The sequence below is a fragment of the Pelophylax lessonae genome (genome assembly GCF_965119305.1).
Source record: "Pelophylax lessonae genome assembly, chromosome: 2".
Classification (NCBI taxonomy): domain Eukaryota; kingdom Metazoa; phylum Chordata; class Amphibia; order Anura; family Ranidae; genus Pelophylax; species Pelophylax lessonae.
The window spans coordinates 510,186,389-510,206,099 of NC_138769.1; the positions used below are offsets into that span (position 1 = coordinate 510,186,389).

A 19,711-nucleotide genomic window follows, 5' to 3' on the forward strand; every position below is an offset into this window, starting at 1 on the left:
CACTTTTTTTCCACAAATAGCTTTTTTTTGGCAGTTTTTGATCACCAAAGGGTTTTTTTTTTTTTTTTTTTTTTGCGTTATAAACTTAAAAAGAACATACGTTTTGAAAAAAAAATAATCTTTTACTTTATTATAAAACCTATCCAAAAAAACAAATTTCTTTATACATTTAGGCCAAAATGTATTCTACTACATGTCTTTGGTAAAAGAAAAAATCCCAAGAAGTGTATATTGGTTTGCGTGAAACTTTATAGCGTCTACAAACTGACTTACACAAAGCTCTCTTCTGTCATTCGCTCCGACAATCGGCGGGTCCCTACCATCAATTATTGGCCGGTAACCTCTGACCGGCATGTGCTGGAGCCGGTGATAGCATAGCCGAGTGGGGGCGCACCCCCTACTCAGAAATGTAGAATCAGGTGTATTTACGTGATTCTTCGCAACCGGCCCGCACTGTAGCAGTAAAACTACAGTGAGCAGTCGGAAAGTGATTAAGGAGGAGCTCCAGTCGTTTAATAAAAGTTAGCTGCAGTTTTTGTAGCTGCTGACTTTTAATAAACACACTCGCTCACCTGTCCCAGGTGACAGCTTGTGGCTTTACAGCCAGATGCCCAGTGAGCCGTACTGCGAATGGTCTTGCAGTCTTCTGTGACCTGTCCCAGATGACTGCGGGGAGGGGGAGAGGAGCCTAGGCAATACAAGCGGAAGTAAGAGTGGGTACCTGTCAAAACCAGGTACCCGCTCCCCCCCTCAAAAGTGTCATTTAGAGGGGGGGGGGGGGAGAAGAGGCTTTGGGACAGAACTTCCTCTTTTGGGTGGAGCTCCACTTTAAGTATACCATTGAAAATATTCTGCTTTATCTGTTTAATAATGAAAGAAAACTGTTGATCAGAAATTCAGAGCTGTCCTTGTGTCTTGTGCACACTTTTGGGGTTATCTCAAGAAGTCAAATTAGCACTCTTTTTGTTATGCTGGAACTGCAAAATGATTAGTGTCTATTTTGTGGCGATGAGAGATTGAGAAGGTTTGAGTAGTTTAACAAAAGACAGCTGAACAGGGCTGACACCAAAAAGCTGTGTTTTGTCAGCTACAATGGCATTTATGATCTTTTCCGGCAGAAAAACATTTATTTTTTTAGAGTCTCTAAAAGCATAAGATATGGGGAAATGTGCAATTATTGCACAGATATACTGCATGTTTTTTTTTCGTTGATAAAATTTACTAAAATCTCATCCAACATTTGATTGTGCTGTGGATTCTAACTCCCTTTCGGCAACCAACACATAGTAGCTGTACGGAGGTGTTGTCATTAAGGTGTCAATACATGCAGGTGACAACCGCGGCCTTAGAGCTTTGAAAGGTCAAGTTGGAAAACCTGATACTTTATTTTAATAAGGCTAAAAGAACATGTGCAGTTTGGTATAGATGTCTCACAGTAAAAAATATCTTGGACCCTTTCTCAAATCTTCAGTCTAAGTTACAGGCAAAATGTTTGCATGCGCTTTCCCATAGACTTGTATTAAATCCGGTGTTTTTGGTGCATTTCCTGGAAGTTCACCAAAAGCCTTGCATGATTTCAGAAAATGCACCAAAATCATCCAATCTAATAGAAGTCTATGGGAAAGCATGGGTAACCTACACGAAACCACAGGCCTACTGTGCTGCAGGGAAACCTCAGCAGATCAGTGTTAATTACCCCTACACACCTTTTGATTTGCAGAATGAAACCTATTTGAGCTTACCTGTATGCAATAAAGACTAAAGCCCCGTACACACGATCAGATTATCGAACGATCTGTCATCCGTTTTTTGTGGCATGCTAGTCTGATGTGGAAAGTGAAGAGGTTATTTTCATACGAATTTTCCTGTACGACAGAATTCTACTTCAGAAGTGATGTCATGTGCTGGATTGTTTTGTATGTGTTCTTTCGTCTCTGAGCATGCCTAGTCTTGCTCTTAAGATTTTTTTCCGTCAAAATCTGTACTAATGAGACGAAAATCAGATGTTGTTTTGACGAACGACAAAAATTATATAGCCTGCACATCAGGATTTTGTCGGGCCGAAAAGTCTGAGTTGGCTGTCGAAAGCACCATACTAACAATTCGAAAATCGACAGATCGGTCGTCTGACGAATTTTCCCTACAGATTTTCTTATGGTGTGTACGGCCTTTACAATGGTACATTGCATTTCTGAGATGTGGTGGTGTTGGTGAAAATGTATTCTCTACAATCCTCCTAAAAGCAAATCTATTTGGTCTTCCAGGAACTTTGCTTGGTTACTGCTCTTAAAGACATGACCAGCATTGTTGACATCAAGACTTCTAGCCGACCAGCTATGATTGGAAGTTTAACAGATGGGTCTACAGAGACATTTTGGGAGTCAGGCGATGAAGACAAAAATAAAACAAAAAGCATCACAATAAACTGTGTGAAAGGCATTAATGCACGTTATGTATCAGTCCACGTAGACAACTCTCGTGATTTGGGGGTAAGTAGAACAGCTTAATTTTATAGAGTGCATGATATTGTAATGTGTTATTATTCAGATATGATCTAGCTAAGGCACTGTTTGCAAATTGGAGCAACTAAAAGCCAGCTATTAGATTTCAGTGTATGCAGTTTAGAAATGGATTCTAAAAGGTTGCTTTGGTCTACTCTGAACAATGTAATTTCTGTTTGCTTTTTTTTTTTTTTTTTTCTTTACCATACCGTAATTACTATTGGATGTAAACCAGACTGCAAATTACCACTGTCAGCCATCTTTAGCATCACACAGTACTGTGGTGTAACTTGCTTGCAAGCGCAGTTTTTCTGGAGTGCCACCTAAATTCTCCAAGACCACAGCCTCTATAGGTCTGTTCATTTCTATGACCCATTTCACCATTGTGCACATTTGCTTATTGCTAGAAAGCAAATGTTTGCAGCAGGCACAATGCTTAAAATGTTTTACATTCCCAGGGTGGTTTTGGATTTTTTATTTTATTTGGTTACAGATGTTTCTGAAATAATTTACCTAGTGGCTATCTGTTATAATTGATCATTCTAATAAAATTCATGTATTACTACTTACTTTAAACTTACAACAGATACATATATATATATATAATTTGTTTTGATTTTTATTTTGTGTTTAAGAACAAAGTCACTTCAATGACCTTTTTATGTGGGAAGACTGTGGAAGACCTATGCAGAGTCAAGCAGGTAAAGCTTGTTGTAGTGATATGTAGTTTAGTAGAGTTCACTTTTTTGTTTTTAGAAATTAATTAATCTTATTGTTGTATGACTACACATTTATTGAACATCATTTTCAGCAGTGTGCTGTAAAAACTGCATTTTACTTTCTGCCTGCAACACCTTTAGTGTACTTCAGCCTTTGGAGCTAATTTTGGGAAACCGCAACTATTTGTCATCCTATTCACACAGCATACCTAAAATAATTTTCTATTTTCTTTAGAGCAGTATTATACATATTAAACACAGTATTCTGGGGAGCTTGTACTTTTCAGAATAACTTGCAATGTGCTTGGGAACAGATTGATTGAACAGTGCATTAGCATTTAATTTACCACCCAGACCTTTGATCTATTTCACTACTGATAATGAAGAGTACAGACTGTGTTAATTATGGTAAACCTAGTGAAAAATGGGTGTACTATGGAGTGCCATAAGACTACAAAACTAAAAACTTAAAAGCAGATCGCTCACACCTATACAGACTCTCTAAACTTGTATCTATGTGCAAAATGATATTAAAAAGTGGTGTTGCGCTCCCAAATGCTAATGTGCTAGTATCCCTTTAAATCTGTTTGCATTTTCAGAATCGGCATATCCTATCAAACCATATATACCATAAACAAAACAAACAATGCATCAGTCCATAAAGTGTCCTTTGGTATGAATTTCCATGCATATGCTCAATCTTTCATAAAAAACAGGATTGTGTTCACATATCCAAATGGCTGCTTCCTTAGTGTTCGCCACTATGTGCTCCAATCATCCACATACATTAGTGATAATCCCCTCATCAGTTGTGCCCTCACCTGGGGGATAAGACCAACCAATGGTCTATATGCACTTTTGCCCCTCTCTGGGGATCTGTTTTATACTGCTTCACTCCTTTGGTGGCAATCTTGAATTTAGACGACAACTCTTACACCTCTCCCCATACGTCCAAATCATAAAGTGAGAAAGCTGGACATAGTGCTTTATCTTTTAAAACAACCGGTTTATTAACCACTTCAGCCCCAGAAGGTTTTACCCCTTTAATGACCAGGCCCTTTTTTGCGATACCGCACTGCGTTGCTTTAACAGACAATTGCGCGGTCGTGCGACGCTGTACCCAAATAAAATTGATGTCCTTTTTTCCCACAAAAAGAGCTTTCTTTTGATGGTATTTGATCACCTCTGCAGTTTTTATTTTTTGCGCTATTTACAAAATAAAAATACTAACAATTTTGAAAAAAAAAAATATATATTGTTTACTTTCTGCTATAAAACCTTCCCAAAAAAAAAAAATCAAAATTTCTTTATCAGTTTAGGCCAATTTGTATTCTGCTACATATTTTACCTCCATCTTCTCACTCCGGGTCACCTGAAAAAGAAATGGATAATCGCATTTTTTTTTTTTTTTTTTACTTCGTAGCGAAGAAAATATACTTACCTTACTTCCTTCTTCCTCCTTCCTCGGCCGCGGCCTGTCGTCACTTCCTGGCTCTGCAATGATTCCTGGGAGCTGGACGTCATCGCTCCCAGGAATCATTGCGCCTGCACCGGCCCGACGTCGGTTCCGGGGCGCGCGCGTCATCCCCTTCTAAACAGCTTTTGGGCATGCCCAGAAGCTGTGGAGGGATGACGCGCGCTCACCGGAAGTGACGGCAGGGCCGACGCAGGGCATCGAGGGACCAAAGAGAACGCCGAAGAGGATCTCGCTGGCTTCAAGCTGCCCACATCTGAGATGGCAGCGCTGGACAAGACGTTTTCAAGGTAAGTATTTGTCCTAACAGGTAAGTGCAACCCGGGACAGATCAGAGGCTAGCCATTGTGGAATGCACTAGCCCTGACTGTCCCGGGGGTATTTTTAAAAAAAAAAAAAAAAATTCCAGGGTGGAACTCCGCTTTAATTGGTTTGCGCAAGAAGTTATAGCGTTTACAAACTTTGGGATAGATTTATGGACTTTTTTAAAATTTGTTTTTATTAGTAATGGTGGCAATCAGCAATTTTTAGTAGGACAGCGGACAAATCTGACACTGACAGTTTTTGGGGACCAGTGACATCAATACAGTGATCAGTGCTAAATAATATGCACTGCTACTGTATAAATGACACTGGCAGAGAAGGGGTTATCAGGGGCGATCAAGGGGTTAAGTGTGCTCCTAAGGAATGTTTTCTAACTGTGGGGGGAGTGGATTGGCTGCAGTAAGAGGGAGATCGGTGTTCCTGATTACTAGGAACACACAATCTCTCCCTTCCTGTCTGAAATTGCGGGAGGCCGGCGGTGGCCGCTGGTCCAGCGGACTGGCCTCCTGCTGTGCCTTATCACAGCGGGAGCATGGCTTCGGCACCCCCCCCAGAGCCTTAAAGCAAAATCACGTATATGTAAAGTGGCCGCCCTGCCAAATTATATGTACGGTTATTATGTAATAAGGGGATTATCACTAATGTATGTAGATGATTGGAGCACATAGTGGTGAACACTAATTAAGGAAGCAGTCGTTTGGATATGTGAACACAAGCCTGTTTTTTATGAAAGATTAAGCATACGCAAGCAAATTCATACCAAAGGACACTTTATGGACTGATGCATTGTTTTGTTTTGTTTATGGTATACAGTGCATGGTTTGCTAGGGGAGTAGGATTTTTCAGAAAATTAAAAAGGCAAGTGGCATTTTTTTTAAGGTTTATGTGAATTGGAACATTTTAATATATAGTAGGTGTTATGCCAACTTGGTGGAAATACACTTTAAAGAGGAGCCCTGTTTTTTTAGAACTCAGACCCACCCTCTGCATTGCATAGATCTGCTGTCAGTGCATTGTCTTTATCTGTAGTTCTTTTAAAAGGAGCCTCTTAGGATAAAAATAAGAGTGTCGCCATAATTGATTTTGACGATGCACATTCTAGGTGAAAGTGCCAATCATATCCTTCCTTTCATACCTAGTCTGTCTCTAAACTGGTGTCCTGACAATTCAGTGGCTGCACGCCCATTCTGGGTTGGTGACAAAGGATGATGCCCCAGAGCTTTCACTTTCAGGAGAAAGGCTTTTAATGTTTAGCCAGACAGTTTCCATTTAAATGGATGCCAATACAACTGTGCTACTACCCAAATATATTGTAAAAAGCATGATCTGTAGATATCCACTACAGACGAGCTTTGATAAAAAAAAAAAAGTCTTGATGTTACACATTTCTGAAGGAATTACAAAGATTTGGAGCTTTGTGTAGTATATTTGTTGATTAATTGATTACCTCCATTCTAACAAATTTTTTAATACCCTCCAGTCTTGAGAGCTTTTTTTGGTGTCATAAATATGTGGGATTGTTGACCTTAAGATTGTAACAGTCTATTTCTACTTCAAGGCTGACTTGGATTCTAGGCACATTGGCTGGGTAACAAGTGAGCTTCCTGGAGGAGATAACCATATCATCAAGGTTGAGTTGAAGGGTCCTGAGAATACACTGAGAGTGCGGCAAGTTAAAGTGCTTGGCTGGAAAGATGGCGAGTCCATAAAAATAGCTGGACAGATTTCAGCTAGCGTAGCACAACAAAGAAATTGTGAATCGGAGACACTGCGTGTGTTCAGACTGATAACTTCACAGGTAAGTGACAACAACAAATCGTACTAACCTTGTTTTTATGGAGTGACATCTGTTAATTGTCCTGGAACATGCTAGCTGAGTTTCTAAAGGGGGGGGGGGGATAAAACCCAGTACAAACAGACCTACCCATTGATATAGAAAGATACAATTTTAATACATTTGTTCTTTTCAATTTAAGAATCTTAGAATTAAAAGTTAAAAAGTTAGTGGTTTTGTAGTCCTTTAACCACTTCAGCCACCAAAGGTTTTAGCCCCTTAATTGCCAGGCCATTTTTTGCGACATGGCACTGCATTACTTTAATTGACAATTGTGCAGTCATGTGATGCTGTACCCAAATAAAATGTATGTCCTTTTTTTTCACAAATAAAAATAAAAAAAATGTAAAAAATCTAATTTCTTCATAAATTTTAGGCCAATATGTATTCTGCTACATATTTTTCGTACAAAAATATCAGTAAGCGTATATTGATTGGTTTGCGCAAAGGTTATAGCGTCTACGAACAATGGGATATTTTTATGGAATTTGTTTTTTTTTTTTTTTTTTTTTTTTTTTTTTTACTAGCAATGGCGGCAATCAGCGACTGCGACATTGCAGCGGACAAATCAAACACCTAACGGACACTTTTTTTGGGGACCAATCACATTATTACAGTGATCAGTGCTAACAAAAATTTCACTTTTACTTTGCAAAAACGTCCTTTAGATGTGTTCCGGATGCATTTCTGCATGCACGTTATCGCAATTTTTTATACATTTCCAGTTGCGTTCCAGAATTTTTTGTTGTCTCCACTGTACTGGGGTTCGGTGCTTCTTTGATGCTTTGTACCACATTCCAGTACAGTTTAGTGCAGAAAAAAGCAGCGTGTTGTACTTTTTTTTTTTTTTTTTTTTCCGGAACTTGATTGCACTGCACTGGTGTGAACTATGCCATTCTAATCCATATAATCCAATCTCCATGTGTTTTTGATGCAGAAAGAATGCACTCCATGTGGTTTGAATGGGCTGTCAGATGATAAACACACTGCTTACCAGAAATTCAGACCTTAAAGCATAAGAGGTCTTGCAGTGTTTAAATATTTCTGCGTACTTCCACTGATAGGTCGAATACATCTCTCTTGCTCAAACTCCTGCAAAATTCGGACAAGTAACATCCAGCATAAAGGAGAGAGGAACTCCATAGTGTAGCAGGAGATGACACCGTTTTTATTATAAAAAGAAAAGCACTCACATTACACTAACGAGACTAGCATGTAACAGAAGCACAACTCAGCTAAAGGGGGTGTGATGACGTCACCACTAAGCTCGACCCAACATGTTTCGTCACAAAGAACCTGGATAAATGAGATACTTCCCAGATCTATTTCTTCCCATTTATTAGATGTGTGCGTTACAGTACATGTACAGTTGCTCCCCCAGAACACAGGTGGTAGTGTATTTTCACAGAAGTAGGTAAGTTTAAATAAGTATGTTGTAGAACTGAATATTCTTTAGCGGTGTCAGGCTGTGATCTTATTCACAGCAGGACAGCTTTTGTAAATTTCCATGTCTGATTGGATGCAAATATCTGTAATATACTGAATTGCATTTATGATGTAGATGTATGCAGTTTTGTCATTTGCTCATATACTTACTAAATAAGAAAATTTTCTTTTGTTTCACAGGTATTTGGCAAGTTGATCTCTGGAGATGCAGAACCAACACCAGAACAAGAGGAGAAAGCTCTGCTATCCTCACCTGAGGGCGAGGAAAAGGTATACTGAAACTGTCTTAAGACTACTGTCTTAAGATATGAACAAATCTATCTCCTTTTAGTCTGCGGGAACATGGCATTAAACTCTGTCACTGTTATCAACAAGGCACATTTTGATATATTTAATACACATATCCTGAGTTGAATCATGTACCACTGGTAAAGTCTTTAGTAATTATCACTGTATTTAGTTGTCTTCCATGGCCTCTAAAATAAAAATTACTGATCACTCCCATCCCCATAGGTTTTTGCAACATTCAAAAGCAATCCTACATACCCAAAAAAATATGAAAGCATTATTTGCAGTATATGTTGTATGTGATTCATGTCTCTAAAGCTTTATTTCATTGTTAGAAGCAAGCTACCCAAAAACCTTCAGATTACCTGCAGGAAAGGCTAATTTTAGACCTCCTTTGATAACTGGTGGACAAACGGGTTTCCACTGACACCCCCATTCAATAGTTATCTGCTCAGATTTTTACTTCATGGGAGGTAGTCCTTCCCAGGACATCCATTAGAACAGCTCTTTCTAATGCCATAAAGTTGCTTATGTTGGAGATTATACAGTATGTTAGTGTCTCAATGTTTTTTTTTTTCTTTTGCAGGCAACTTCTGATGCAGACCTCAAGGAACACATGGTTGGTATCATATTTAGCAGAAGTAAACTCACAAACTTACAAAAACAGGTATGTCATCATTCCACAGTTCTAGTTATATATAGATTCAATTAGGTGATAATCTGCTACAGATAGTGTTTGTTTTTTTAGAATTGTAATATGTTATGGTTTGTTTTTTTGTGCTTGTGTGACTATGGCTTTAAATCCTGGGATATTAAAATAGTATTCATAAAGCATGTCTTAGACTCTTTAGAATTCCAATGTGCCTCCATACAACAGAAGTTGGTCTGGTACCTGTATTTTGGGCACATACGGCATGCAGACACTACACCCCCAGGACAGCTTCGCTTCCTGCTATCACTGCAGCTGTCAAATAGTGCAGCAGCTAAGAATTTTTTTTGGCAGAGCATAATGGAGATTAAGACACTAGTCCCTCATCGGGTCTACAATCTCCTTGTGATTGACAGTGGATAAATCCATATCAAATAGCCTCCTATTGGCTATAGAATCTACCCACTGTCTGCTGTTAATCACAGTAAGCAGACCTGATGGGAAATTAGTGTCTGAGCTTTCCCTTCAGGTTTCGCCTGCTATCAACCTTACCGGTTACTAGAAGGCTGCTGCCTGTGAAGCGGACAGTATCCTTACCAAAGACATGTAGGGAGGGGAGGGGGTAGCTTCAGCAAATATGACATCTACTGCACGGTGTACAGAGACAGGCACTCTGCCTGTCTCTGTACACCATTTTGGAGTTGGTCTTAATTACCCTCAGTTTTGTTAGCTATGAACTTGGGGGTACGTCTTTTTGAATCTGGTGCAGTAATAGCACCGCTTCTTAAGAACTGAATCTGTTACACATGTCAGTAAAGCTACCTGAATGGGCAACAGTAAGGCCCCATGCACACTGGACGTTTTTGGAGCTGCTGTTAGGAGCGTCAGACGTTTTTTTTTTTTTGCAGCTGCAGAATGCCCATCCATGTTATTCTATGCACACATAGAGCTTTTAGCAGCTCCAAGTGGCACAGGCGTTTTACAGCTCAAAAAAAAAACCCAGGACCTGTGCGTTCTGGAGCTGCAGCGTCAAGCTGTAAAAACGTCTGACGCTGCTAAAGGCTGAATAACGTGGCTTAACGTGCGTTAAGCCACGTTGTACGTTTTTTTTTTTCTCTTCCATTCAAAATCAATGGTTCCCTATGGGAGCCTATTGATTTGAATAGAAGACGCATCGTAAGTCGGATCAGAATGATCTGACTTGCGGTGCGACTTGCGCTGTGAGAATCTTGAGGGGGAACTCCACGCCAAAATTGTAAAAAAACAGCGTGGGGTTCCCCCCCAGGCCCTTCGGTTCTGGTATGGAATTTGAGGGTAGCCCCACGCCAGAAAAACTGCATGGGGTCCCCCCCCCAAAATCCATACCAAACCCTTATCCGAGCATGCAGCCCAGGAAAGGGGAGGGAACGAGCGAGTGGCCCCACCCCCCTGGACCATACCAGGCCACACGCCCTCACCATGGGGGGTGTGGGTGCTTTGGGGCAGGGGGGGGCTCTGCACCCCCCCACCCCAAAGCACCTTGCCCCCATGTTGATGAGGACAAGGGCCTCTTCCCCACAACCCTGGCCTGTGGTTGTGGGGGTCTGCGGGCAAAGGGCTCATCGGAATCTGCAAGCCCCCTTTAACAATGGGGCCCCCCAGATCCCGGACTCCCTCCCTATGTGAATGGGTATGGGGGTACACTGTACCCCTACCCATTCACCCCATAAAAGGCAGTGTATGTAAATAATGACAGGAGAAGTTTTGAAAAATTTATTAAAAATTTTCATCCAGTCTTCTCCGCTCTTCTTGTCTTCTCCTCTCCGCTCTTCTTGTCTTCTTCCCTCTTCTGCTCTTTTGCCCTTCTGCTCTTTTGCCTCCTCTGGTCTTCTTCCTCCGGTCCTCCTCCGACCCTGTCCCGGTAATAATGCCGGTCTCTGGTCTCTGCAGCTTATTATATAGCCACTAGGGGCGTGGCCTTCCGCTGACGGGAATCCCCCCTGCCGAGCAATTGTGTGCTCCCAGTGGGGGGGGGGGGGCGGGAAGGGAAAGTCATCTCCAGCGGGGGGACATGGTGAATATTGCTAGCAGCTATAGCAGCCACTAGCGATAATCATAAGTGAATCTGGCAGGCTGGTTGTACTCAAGTTGATCCATCAACTTGGTACAATTAATCCGGCCCACACACGATTCAAATCTTGACCGGTCCCTTTAACAGTCTATGGCCGGCCTAAGAAACTTTGCAACTGATGTTTAAAAATTAAATAAACCGAATGAGATATGATGTCAAGCATACTGAAAAATCAATTTTGGGTTTACATATACCTAATTTTTTGTTGTATATAATGGTTGGGAAATATTCTAAATAGTATGCATAAATTTAACTGAATTTACATTTTGAGAGCTGATGTGTTTCCTGATGATTATGCATCATATGACTTACAGGTATGTGCCCACATTGTACAAGCAATCAGAATGGAGGCTACACGTGTCCGAGAAGAGTGGGAACATGCTATTTCCAGCAAGGAAAATGCAAACTCACAGCCAAATGATGAGGATGCATCTTCTGATGCTTATTGTTTTGAACTGCTGTCTATGGTACTTGCTCTGAGTGGGTCTAATGTTGGAAGGCAGTATTTAGCTCAGCAGTTGACTTTACTGCAAGATCTCTTCCACCTGCTGCACACAGCTTCTCCCAGAGTACAGAGACAGGTGAGTGCATCAACTTTAATTTACCTTTTACAAGAAGTTTCTGCTTGTTCACAACATAATCATACCTGTTTGGGGAAACTCACATTTTAGACCTGCATAGAGCCAAATTTACCAAATCATTCGACTTTTTCTGTAGGGAAGTTTTGGAAACACTCCTACCTCTTATTGGAACAGGGGACACACGCTGTGTTTTTATAAAACACCAGCCTCATTGTGAGATAGCCAAACAGAGAGCCCATGTTCACTGCTCTAAACAGCAGATTGGCAAATCCAGCAAACAACTGGATCAACTTGATGGATCTACTATTAGAATGGATGTTTAAGGATTCACTCTTCTCCTTACTGAAACATTTATTAGAAAGTATAGTCAGTGAGGGGCTTATAGCAAAATTGCCTGAATATAATCCACTTTCTTTCTTTGTTAAATGCGCATGTTTGGGCATCTGTTTCAGGGTTTGTTGTGATGGCTTTCTAGGCCCAAACATGGTAGTTTGCGCAAGTTAGGCTGAACAGTGTATTTGGATAAATGGCATTCTCCAGCCATATAATTGTAAAGGGCGTAGCCTGTGAATATAATATTTCTATTTCTCTTTCATTCATTAAAGGACACAGCTCCTGATATTCATAACCATTGGGTTATACTGCCCCCTACAGGAGTAGGACACTAGGCAGAAAATAATTCTGGCTACTCCCATGGGCAAGGGGTATACTCCCTTTCTGCTATAGCCACTCAGTGTTTTTTTTTTTTTTGTTTTTTTTTTTCTGCATAGTCAGGAGTAAGGACCTATTTCCCTGCTGGGATCTTTGGTCCTGGCAACATTTTTTAGATCCAAAATTTTTTTTTCTCCTGGATTTTTTTTTTTTTTGTGAGATATTCAATCAATTGCCGGACTGGGCGACTGGCTGGATAATCTAGATCTAGTGGTCTAGTTCTAGTGGTCACCCCAGTCTAGCCGGAGCTCAGCTCTGCCCTGACATAGCCCCACTGGACAGGGGCTGGCCTGCAAGTTAAACGCCTCGCAAGGTCGCATATGACTGGTTTCGGCCCAAGTCGCAGCCTTCCTCCTGGTTGTCAGTCCCACCATTTCGATGGAGAGGGGTTCTGTCTGGAGCGGTGCCCGCCTGGTTCCTTGTATGGTGAGTAGCTATCCCCCCTCTCCCCCTGGAGGGTTTTGGGGTGGACTTGGGCCCCTCCTTGGGACAGTTGGACCCCCTGGTTCCAGCAGGCACCCCCTCTTGCCAAGTCCCTCATCCTGCCCCCCTCCTCCTGCCCCCCTCCTCCACGCTGGGGCTATTTGGGCTGTCTGGCCACTTTCCTGGGATGTGGGCAGGGAGCTAACAGGTGAGGGGGGACCTCCTGCCAGGGTCCCCTGTCCTGCCTGGATCTGTCCTTGAACTCTGGTCTCCCTCCTGGGTCCCTGCAAGCTTCGTAGTGCCGCACGGGTCCGCCATTTTTGTTGTAGCCTGTGTTTCTAGTGTTTGTATTGTCCGGCAGCCATTTTCTTGTGGTTTGCCATAGGAAATAGTGGCGGTCATGACAGTGGAGCCCTGTGGGCGGCGATTTTGGTGGTTGGAGCCCCTCCTCATCCCCTGGTGCAGACTCCTGGATCATTTTACTTCCTGATCGCCACACGTGTAGTGCAGATTCTCCTGGTGGCTACAGGTGCATGTTTATGTGGGTGGTGAGTCCGGTGGGGTCCTCTCCCTCTCTGCTGAGGATTGCTTGGTGCATTGTGCCTGGCGACCGGGTGTTGCTGCCAGCCCGGTGGGTGTTGTGCCTTAGCAGTGTTTTACACTTTTTGTGGGGTCCCCCTAGTGACTCATGGAGTCTTTGGAGCACATTTCCCAATCTGATCCCCTCTCTGAAGCTGCGGGGCCCTCTGGGTCCCAACCATTCATCCATATACTGATATCGATCCTGAAGTCCCTTGTGTCCTGGTTGGAGGTGGCTCGCGGGTGACGGGCTAGAAAAAAGCGCCCCCTGCCTCATCGGTCTCATCAGATCCTGAATCGGCTTCAGCCGCCCCGGACGTGGGTCACCCCGCTGGGTCTGAAACCAGGCGCCTGGAATTCTCTGATAGGGGGATGATTCCCCCATATCTGCGACCGCGCACGAAAAGGCGCAGGTGGAAGCACTGATTGTATCTGTGCATGAGACCCTGAAGATGGAGGACGCAGCTGAAGCTGCAATGGAGGCGCAGGTGCCCTTTGGCACTCGCAAGCCATCCGAAAGTGGCAAAGGTGTTTCCTTTCCCTGCCTATTTTGACAGAATTTTCACTAAAAAGTAGGGACGACCAAAGCATTCCCGTGGGGTCCCTAAGCGCTTTACTAGGCGTTACCCCTATGAGGAATCCCTTCTTAAGAAGTGGACTGTGCCACCGGTGGTGGACCCTCCGGTTTCCAGGTTAAACAAGGCAACCATGATTCCAGTGGATGCGTCCCCAGCCTTTAGGCTCCGTTCACATGTAGGCGTTGGCGTCTTTCAGGCGTTTGTTTATCGTTTTTCAGGCGTTTTACAGGCGTTTTTATAGGCGTTTTTGCAAGCGTTTTACAGGCGTTTTTTTGGGCGTTTTTAACAGGTGTTTTTGGTGACCAATGGAAAAGCAGAGTGTTTTTTTTACAACATTTGCAAAGGAACCTCCCAGGGACCTCCTCCTCTGCATTGGACCTCCCAGGGACCTCCTCTTCTGCATGATCTTTTTTTTTTATGGTTCTGGACATGCTACAGAGCTGAAACTTCACAGGTACACTTTTTAGACCCCCCAGACACTAAAATTAAAACTAAATCCAAAGAAATCTTTTTTTTTTTATTTTTTTTATTTTTTTTTATTTTTTTCAATAATTGTCTCTCTATCAAAAACGACAATTTTTAAGAACTTTTTTTTGCCTGATTCATAGTCCCTGGGGCATGATCCAGAACCCTAGGCACTTTTTAGGGGCATTTATTGGGTTTTAGGGCTTCAAAATTGTGTTTTTTGATTCCATATATATATCTACATTACGGTCACCTTGGCATAGCAGAGTCAATTTACCCTAAACTACATTAGTCACCTTGGCATGGAAGAGTTTGGTCAGCCTGGCATAGTAGAGTCAGTTCACCTAAACTTCGTTACGGTCACCTTGGCATGGAAGAGTTTGGTCAGCCTGGCATAGCAGAGTCAGTTCACCTAAACTACATTACGGTCACCCTGGTATGGCAGCAGGCTACGGTCACCTTGGTATGGCAGGGTCTGGTCACCTAAACTGCCTAACTGCTGTTCTCCATGTTTCAGGAAAATGTGCTCACAGCAGAGGCATGCAAAGGGGGTGGAGACCTGGGTGGAGAGCTGGGTGGAGAGTTGTGCTGTTTGAGCTGATCAGGAGCAACTAAACGCTTGTAAAACGCCTGTGAAACGCCAAATATCACTTTACATTGAGGTCTATGGGACAAAACGCCTGTGATCTGCCCAAAAAGAAGCTCAAGTACTTTTTTGAGCGTTGGGCGTTTTCCTTAGGGCGTCAAAACGCTCAGATGTGAACAGGGGTCATTGCAATGAATGGGATTTGTCTTGTTGGGCGTTTTGAGAGCTGATTAGTGAGCAGAAAAACGCTCCAATAACGCCCACATGTGAACGGAGCCTTAAGGATCCAGGCGCCTGGAAGGCGGAGGCTGTGGCCTGCACTATATGTACACTCTGGCTGGTTCGGCAATGAGGCCTGTATCCACCAATGCCCTAGTTACAAAAACTCTGACTGAGTGGGCTAAGCTCCTACACCGTGACCTTTGTCTGGATCATTGGATGGATCGTCTTCAGAGTTGTCTAGTGTGCATTCAATCGGACAATGCCACGGCCGTGGCTTATGTCAATCACCAAGGGGGCACAAGAAGTGTCTTGGCGACTCTGGAGATAGCCGACATTCTAAGGTGGGCAGAACGTTTTTTTCCAGCCCTCTCTGCCGTACACATTCCCGGGGTGGAAAATTGGCAGGCGCAATACCTCAGTTGGCAGGCGTTGGACCACGGGCAGTGTTCCCTTAATCTGGAGGTGTTTCATCAGCTGTGTCTGCAGTGGGCCACCCCTCAAGGTGGATTTGTTGGCGTCTTGGCTCAACAGAAAGGTGCAGAGGTTTGGGGCTCGGTCAAGAGATCCCCAGGTGGACACCACAGACACGCTGGTGGCCCGTGGGGTCAGTATCGTCTGATTTACGCCTTCCCTCATCTGAAGCTTTTGCCCAGACTTCTACGCAGGATCGCGGCAGAAGGGATTCTGGTCATCTTAGTGGCTCTGGACTGGTCCCGTTGGGCTTGGTACGCTGATCTGGTGCAGCTGGTCCCCGACGTTCCTTGGCAGCTTCCTCTCAGGGAGAATCAGCTGTCCCAAGGACCGATTTTTCATCCTGCTTTACAGTCGCTGGCTTTGTCGGCTTGGCTGCTGAACGCCAGGTGCTGAAGGATAGGGGTTTATCTGAGTTGGTGATTCCTACACTGTTGAAAGCTAGGAAATCTACTTCTAGGAAGATCTACCATTGTACGTGGAAGACGTACATTGCATGGTGTGAGTCTCTTGGGGTTCATCCTCGCTCCTTCTCGGTGGCTCGGGTCTTAACCTTCCTTCAATGGAGGGTTGAACAGAAAATGGCCATGAGTAACATCAAGGGCCAGGTATCGTTTCAGGTCTTCTTCCATTGAACTTTTGGTCACACACTCCTGGGTGCGTACCTTTCTTCAGGGTTTTCGACATTTGGTTTCTCCAGTGCGGGCTCCTTTGCCGCCTTGGGATCTTAATTTGGTGCTTTCACCTCTACAGAAGCCTCCTTTTGAAAATATTTGGGAGATTCCCCTGCTTACGCTGTCCTAGAAGGTGGCCTTTTTAGTGTCTATCACCTCTGCGTGCAGGGTGTCGTAACTGGCGGCGTTATCCGGTGGTTCACCTTACCTGGTGATTCGCAGGGATAGGGTGGATCTTCGCTATGGATTGTCCGCTTCCCCTGTGACCATTTCCAGATGGATCAGACAGACTGTGGTTCAGGAGATTCCATCAGGGGTCGGGTTCCTCCGTTGCCTATCAAGGGTGCTTAGTGCCTCCTGGGCTTTCCGTCATCAGGCGTCAGTGACACAGGTTTGCAAGGCAGCCACCTGGTCATCGGTGCACAATTTACAAAGTTTTATAAAGTGGATGTGTTGGCATCTGCGGATGCTTCTTTTGGCCGCAAGGTTTTGCAGGCTGCGGTTTGAGGACCTGATCCTCTTTGAGGGTGTGTTTTTTTTTTTTTTCAGGTGGGCTCCAGTTGTTACGTTGATCTTCTGTTACCTGGTTGGCTGTTTAGCCTTGGGTATTTTTTTGTTGTTCCCACACCTCATGTTTAACACTGCTTTGGGACGTCCCAGTGTTTATGAATATCAGGAGCTGTGTCAGTCAATGAACAAAAGAGAAAATGGGATTTTTTGCTTACCGTAAAATTCATTTCTCTGATGTTCATTGACGGACACAGCCCCCACCCCTCTGTGGAGTCCTAATTCTCCTGACACTGCTTGTAACAAAACTGAGTGGCTATAGCAGAGAGAGGGAGTATACCCCCTGGGACTGCCCATGGGTGTAGCTAGAATTATTATCTGCCTAGTGTCCTACTCTTGTAGGGGGCAGTATAACCCAATGGCTATGAATATAGGAGCTGTGTCCGTCAATGAACATCAGAGAAATGGATTTTACGATAAGTCAGAAATCCCATTTTTGTCATTATTAAAGTCACTATTAAAGTAACATTAAAGCATCAGGGTTTTTTTTGTGTTTTTTTCCTCTTTAAAATAAACAGGTTATCCTTTTTTTGTGCAATGGTTTGGCACAAAGCAGCCCCAAGCCTCCTCTTCTGGGGTCCCCCGTCAGTGCTCCTGGTTCCTCCTCTTTGACTAGTGCCCCCATAGGGTGCTGCTTCCAAAGGGGGCACTCGTACAGGCTTAATCCTGGCCTGCCTTGTCTGTGTCCATTAACACAGACAGTGCTGCTCAGCCCCGCTCGCCGCTTCTTTGACACAGAATTTGATTGACAGCTGCTCCTGCTGATATCAGTCAGACCCAGTGGAGAGGGACAGAGTCGGGAGAGTCTCTACTCTCATGCACATCGCTGGATCGAAATCGGACTCAGGTAAGTATAAGGGGAGCTTGGGGGGGGGGGGGGGAAGACACATGCAGCACAGAAGGATGTTTACCTTTATGCATAGAATGCATTAAATGCAAAACTTCTAATCAATTGGCATCTGTTCAGCAGTGTTTTTTGAGCTCTCCTATAATGCTGCAAGGTTGTATTTATCTTTTGCTTAGTTTTGATTAACCTGTTGCTGCCGAGTGTACACAAACATACGCCCTTACTGAAGTGGATCTTCTTCCATGGAGCTGCATATGTGTACCTCTGCACAGCTTGCTTCCAGCAATGGAGACTTGAGCAGTCACTGACCGCTTTGAGTTTTGCACTAATAAGTCAGGAGCATGGACACTCAATCACTAGAAAAATATATAAACTAAAAAAGTCTGTGTATAATTGAAGATAAAATTAGCTAGATCAGGGTTAGGGTTAAGGTAGGGGGGATCAAAGATCATGTTAAGTGTGTGTTGGGTAGAATTAAAAAATAGAAGCAAAAAAAGCTTTTTATTTAGTGTCACTCAGTGACTCAGGATAAAATAAAAGCAAAATACGTGATAGGTTATTGTGATTTCAGGAAATATACAGGTACCTTTTTTTTTTTTTTTTTTTATTAAACCATTTTGGGTCAGTTTGACAAGTCGCGCTCCCTCGCGGTCCATTGACCGCTACAGGACCCGTTCTAATAGGAGCGACACAAGTCGCTCCGAATTAGAAAAAAGGGTCCTGTACTACTTCGGGGCGACCTCAGAGCGACTTGCATAGACTTCCATTATGTGAAGTCCCTGCAAGTCGTACCGAAGTTGTGGTGCATGGTAATGCACAAGTCGCTCCCGAAGTAGTAAGGAGTCGTGTCGCCTTAGTGTGAACCGACTCTTACTACCAAATGAAGAAAAATAAAAAACAAGGTAGAATTCACCTTGACACATTTAAGTAGTTGCAGTGATATGTATGTACAGTTTTACCCATGCCTAAGTTACAAAACTGGTTTCATGTGTAAAGATTTGTTTGTAGTTGTACCTTCGTCCTTGAGGTTTTAATAAATTATTATTGACATTTAGATATCCACATTGATCTGTCTTGATTGCCCAGTATTTGTAATATTATGTTTAATGTATCATCATGTGCTATGAACAGGTAGAATTTAGACATGATACCATATGGCTTTCTATTAAAGATGCAGAAATTGTTTTTTTTTATTTTATAGGTGACCTCTTTGCTTCGTCGTGTTTTGCCTGAAGTGACACCATCTCGTCTGGCTAGCATCATTGGAGTCAAGTCGCTGCCACCAGCAGACATCAGTGACATCATCCACTCTACAGAGAAAGGAGACTGGAACAAGCTTGGCATTTTGGATATGTTCCTGGGATGCATCGCTAAAGCACTCACTGTCCAGTTGAAGGCCAAGGGAACACCAATCACTGGCACTGCAGGGATGAGTGCTGGGAAAGGCGTAACAACGGTCACTTTGCCAATGATCTTTAATTCTAGGTATGTAGTGCCAGTTCTTACACTGTACCACAGGATATGCCACTTTTGCATAAATAAATGACTAGTCTTTACCTTGGCCTAATTCCAACAATTTGTTTCAGCCAGGGTGCAATAATATCTGAGACTTTGAGGTTGACTTGTGTCCATCAATGTTAACATCAATGTTAAATTCAATGA

General features: G+C 43.2%; 1 protein-coding gene across 1 annotated transcript in view; it reads left to right on the plus strand.

Moving 5' to 3' along the window:
• MYCBP2 (MYC binding protein 2) overlaps positions 1-19,711 on the plus strand; it is a 553,924-nt gene that overhangs the window by 517,091 nt on the left and 17,122 nt on the right. Inside the window, 7 exon segments of the mRNA XM_082246610.1 lie at positions 2,265-2,489; positions 3,137-3,202; positions 6,577-6,816; positions 8,479-8,568; positions 9,173-9,253; positions 11,660-11,926; positions 19,251-19,534. Of these exon segments, the coding sequence (XP_082102736.1) occupies positions 2,265-2,489; positions 3,137-3,202; positions 6,577-6,816; positions 8,479-8,568; positions 9,173-9,253; positions 11,660-11,926; positions 19,251-19,534 (1,253 nt within the window).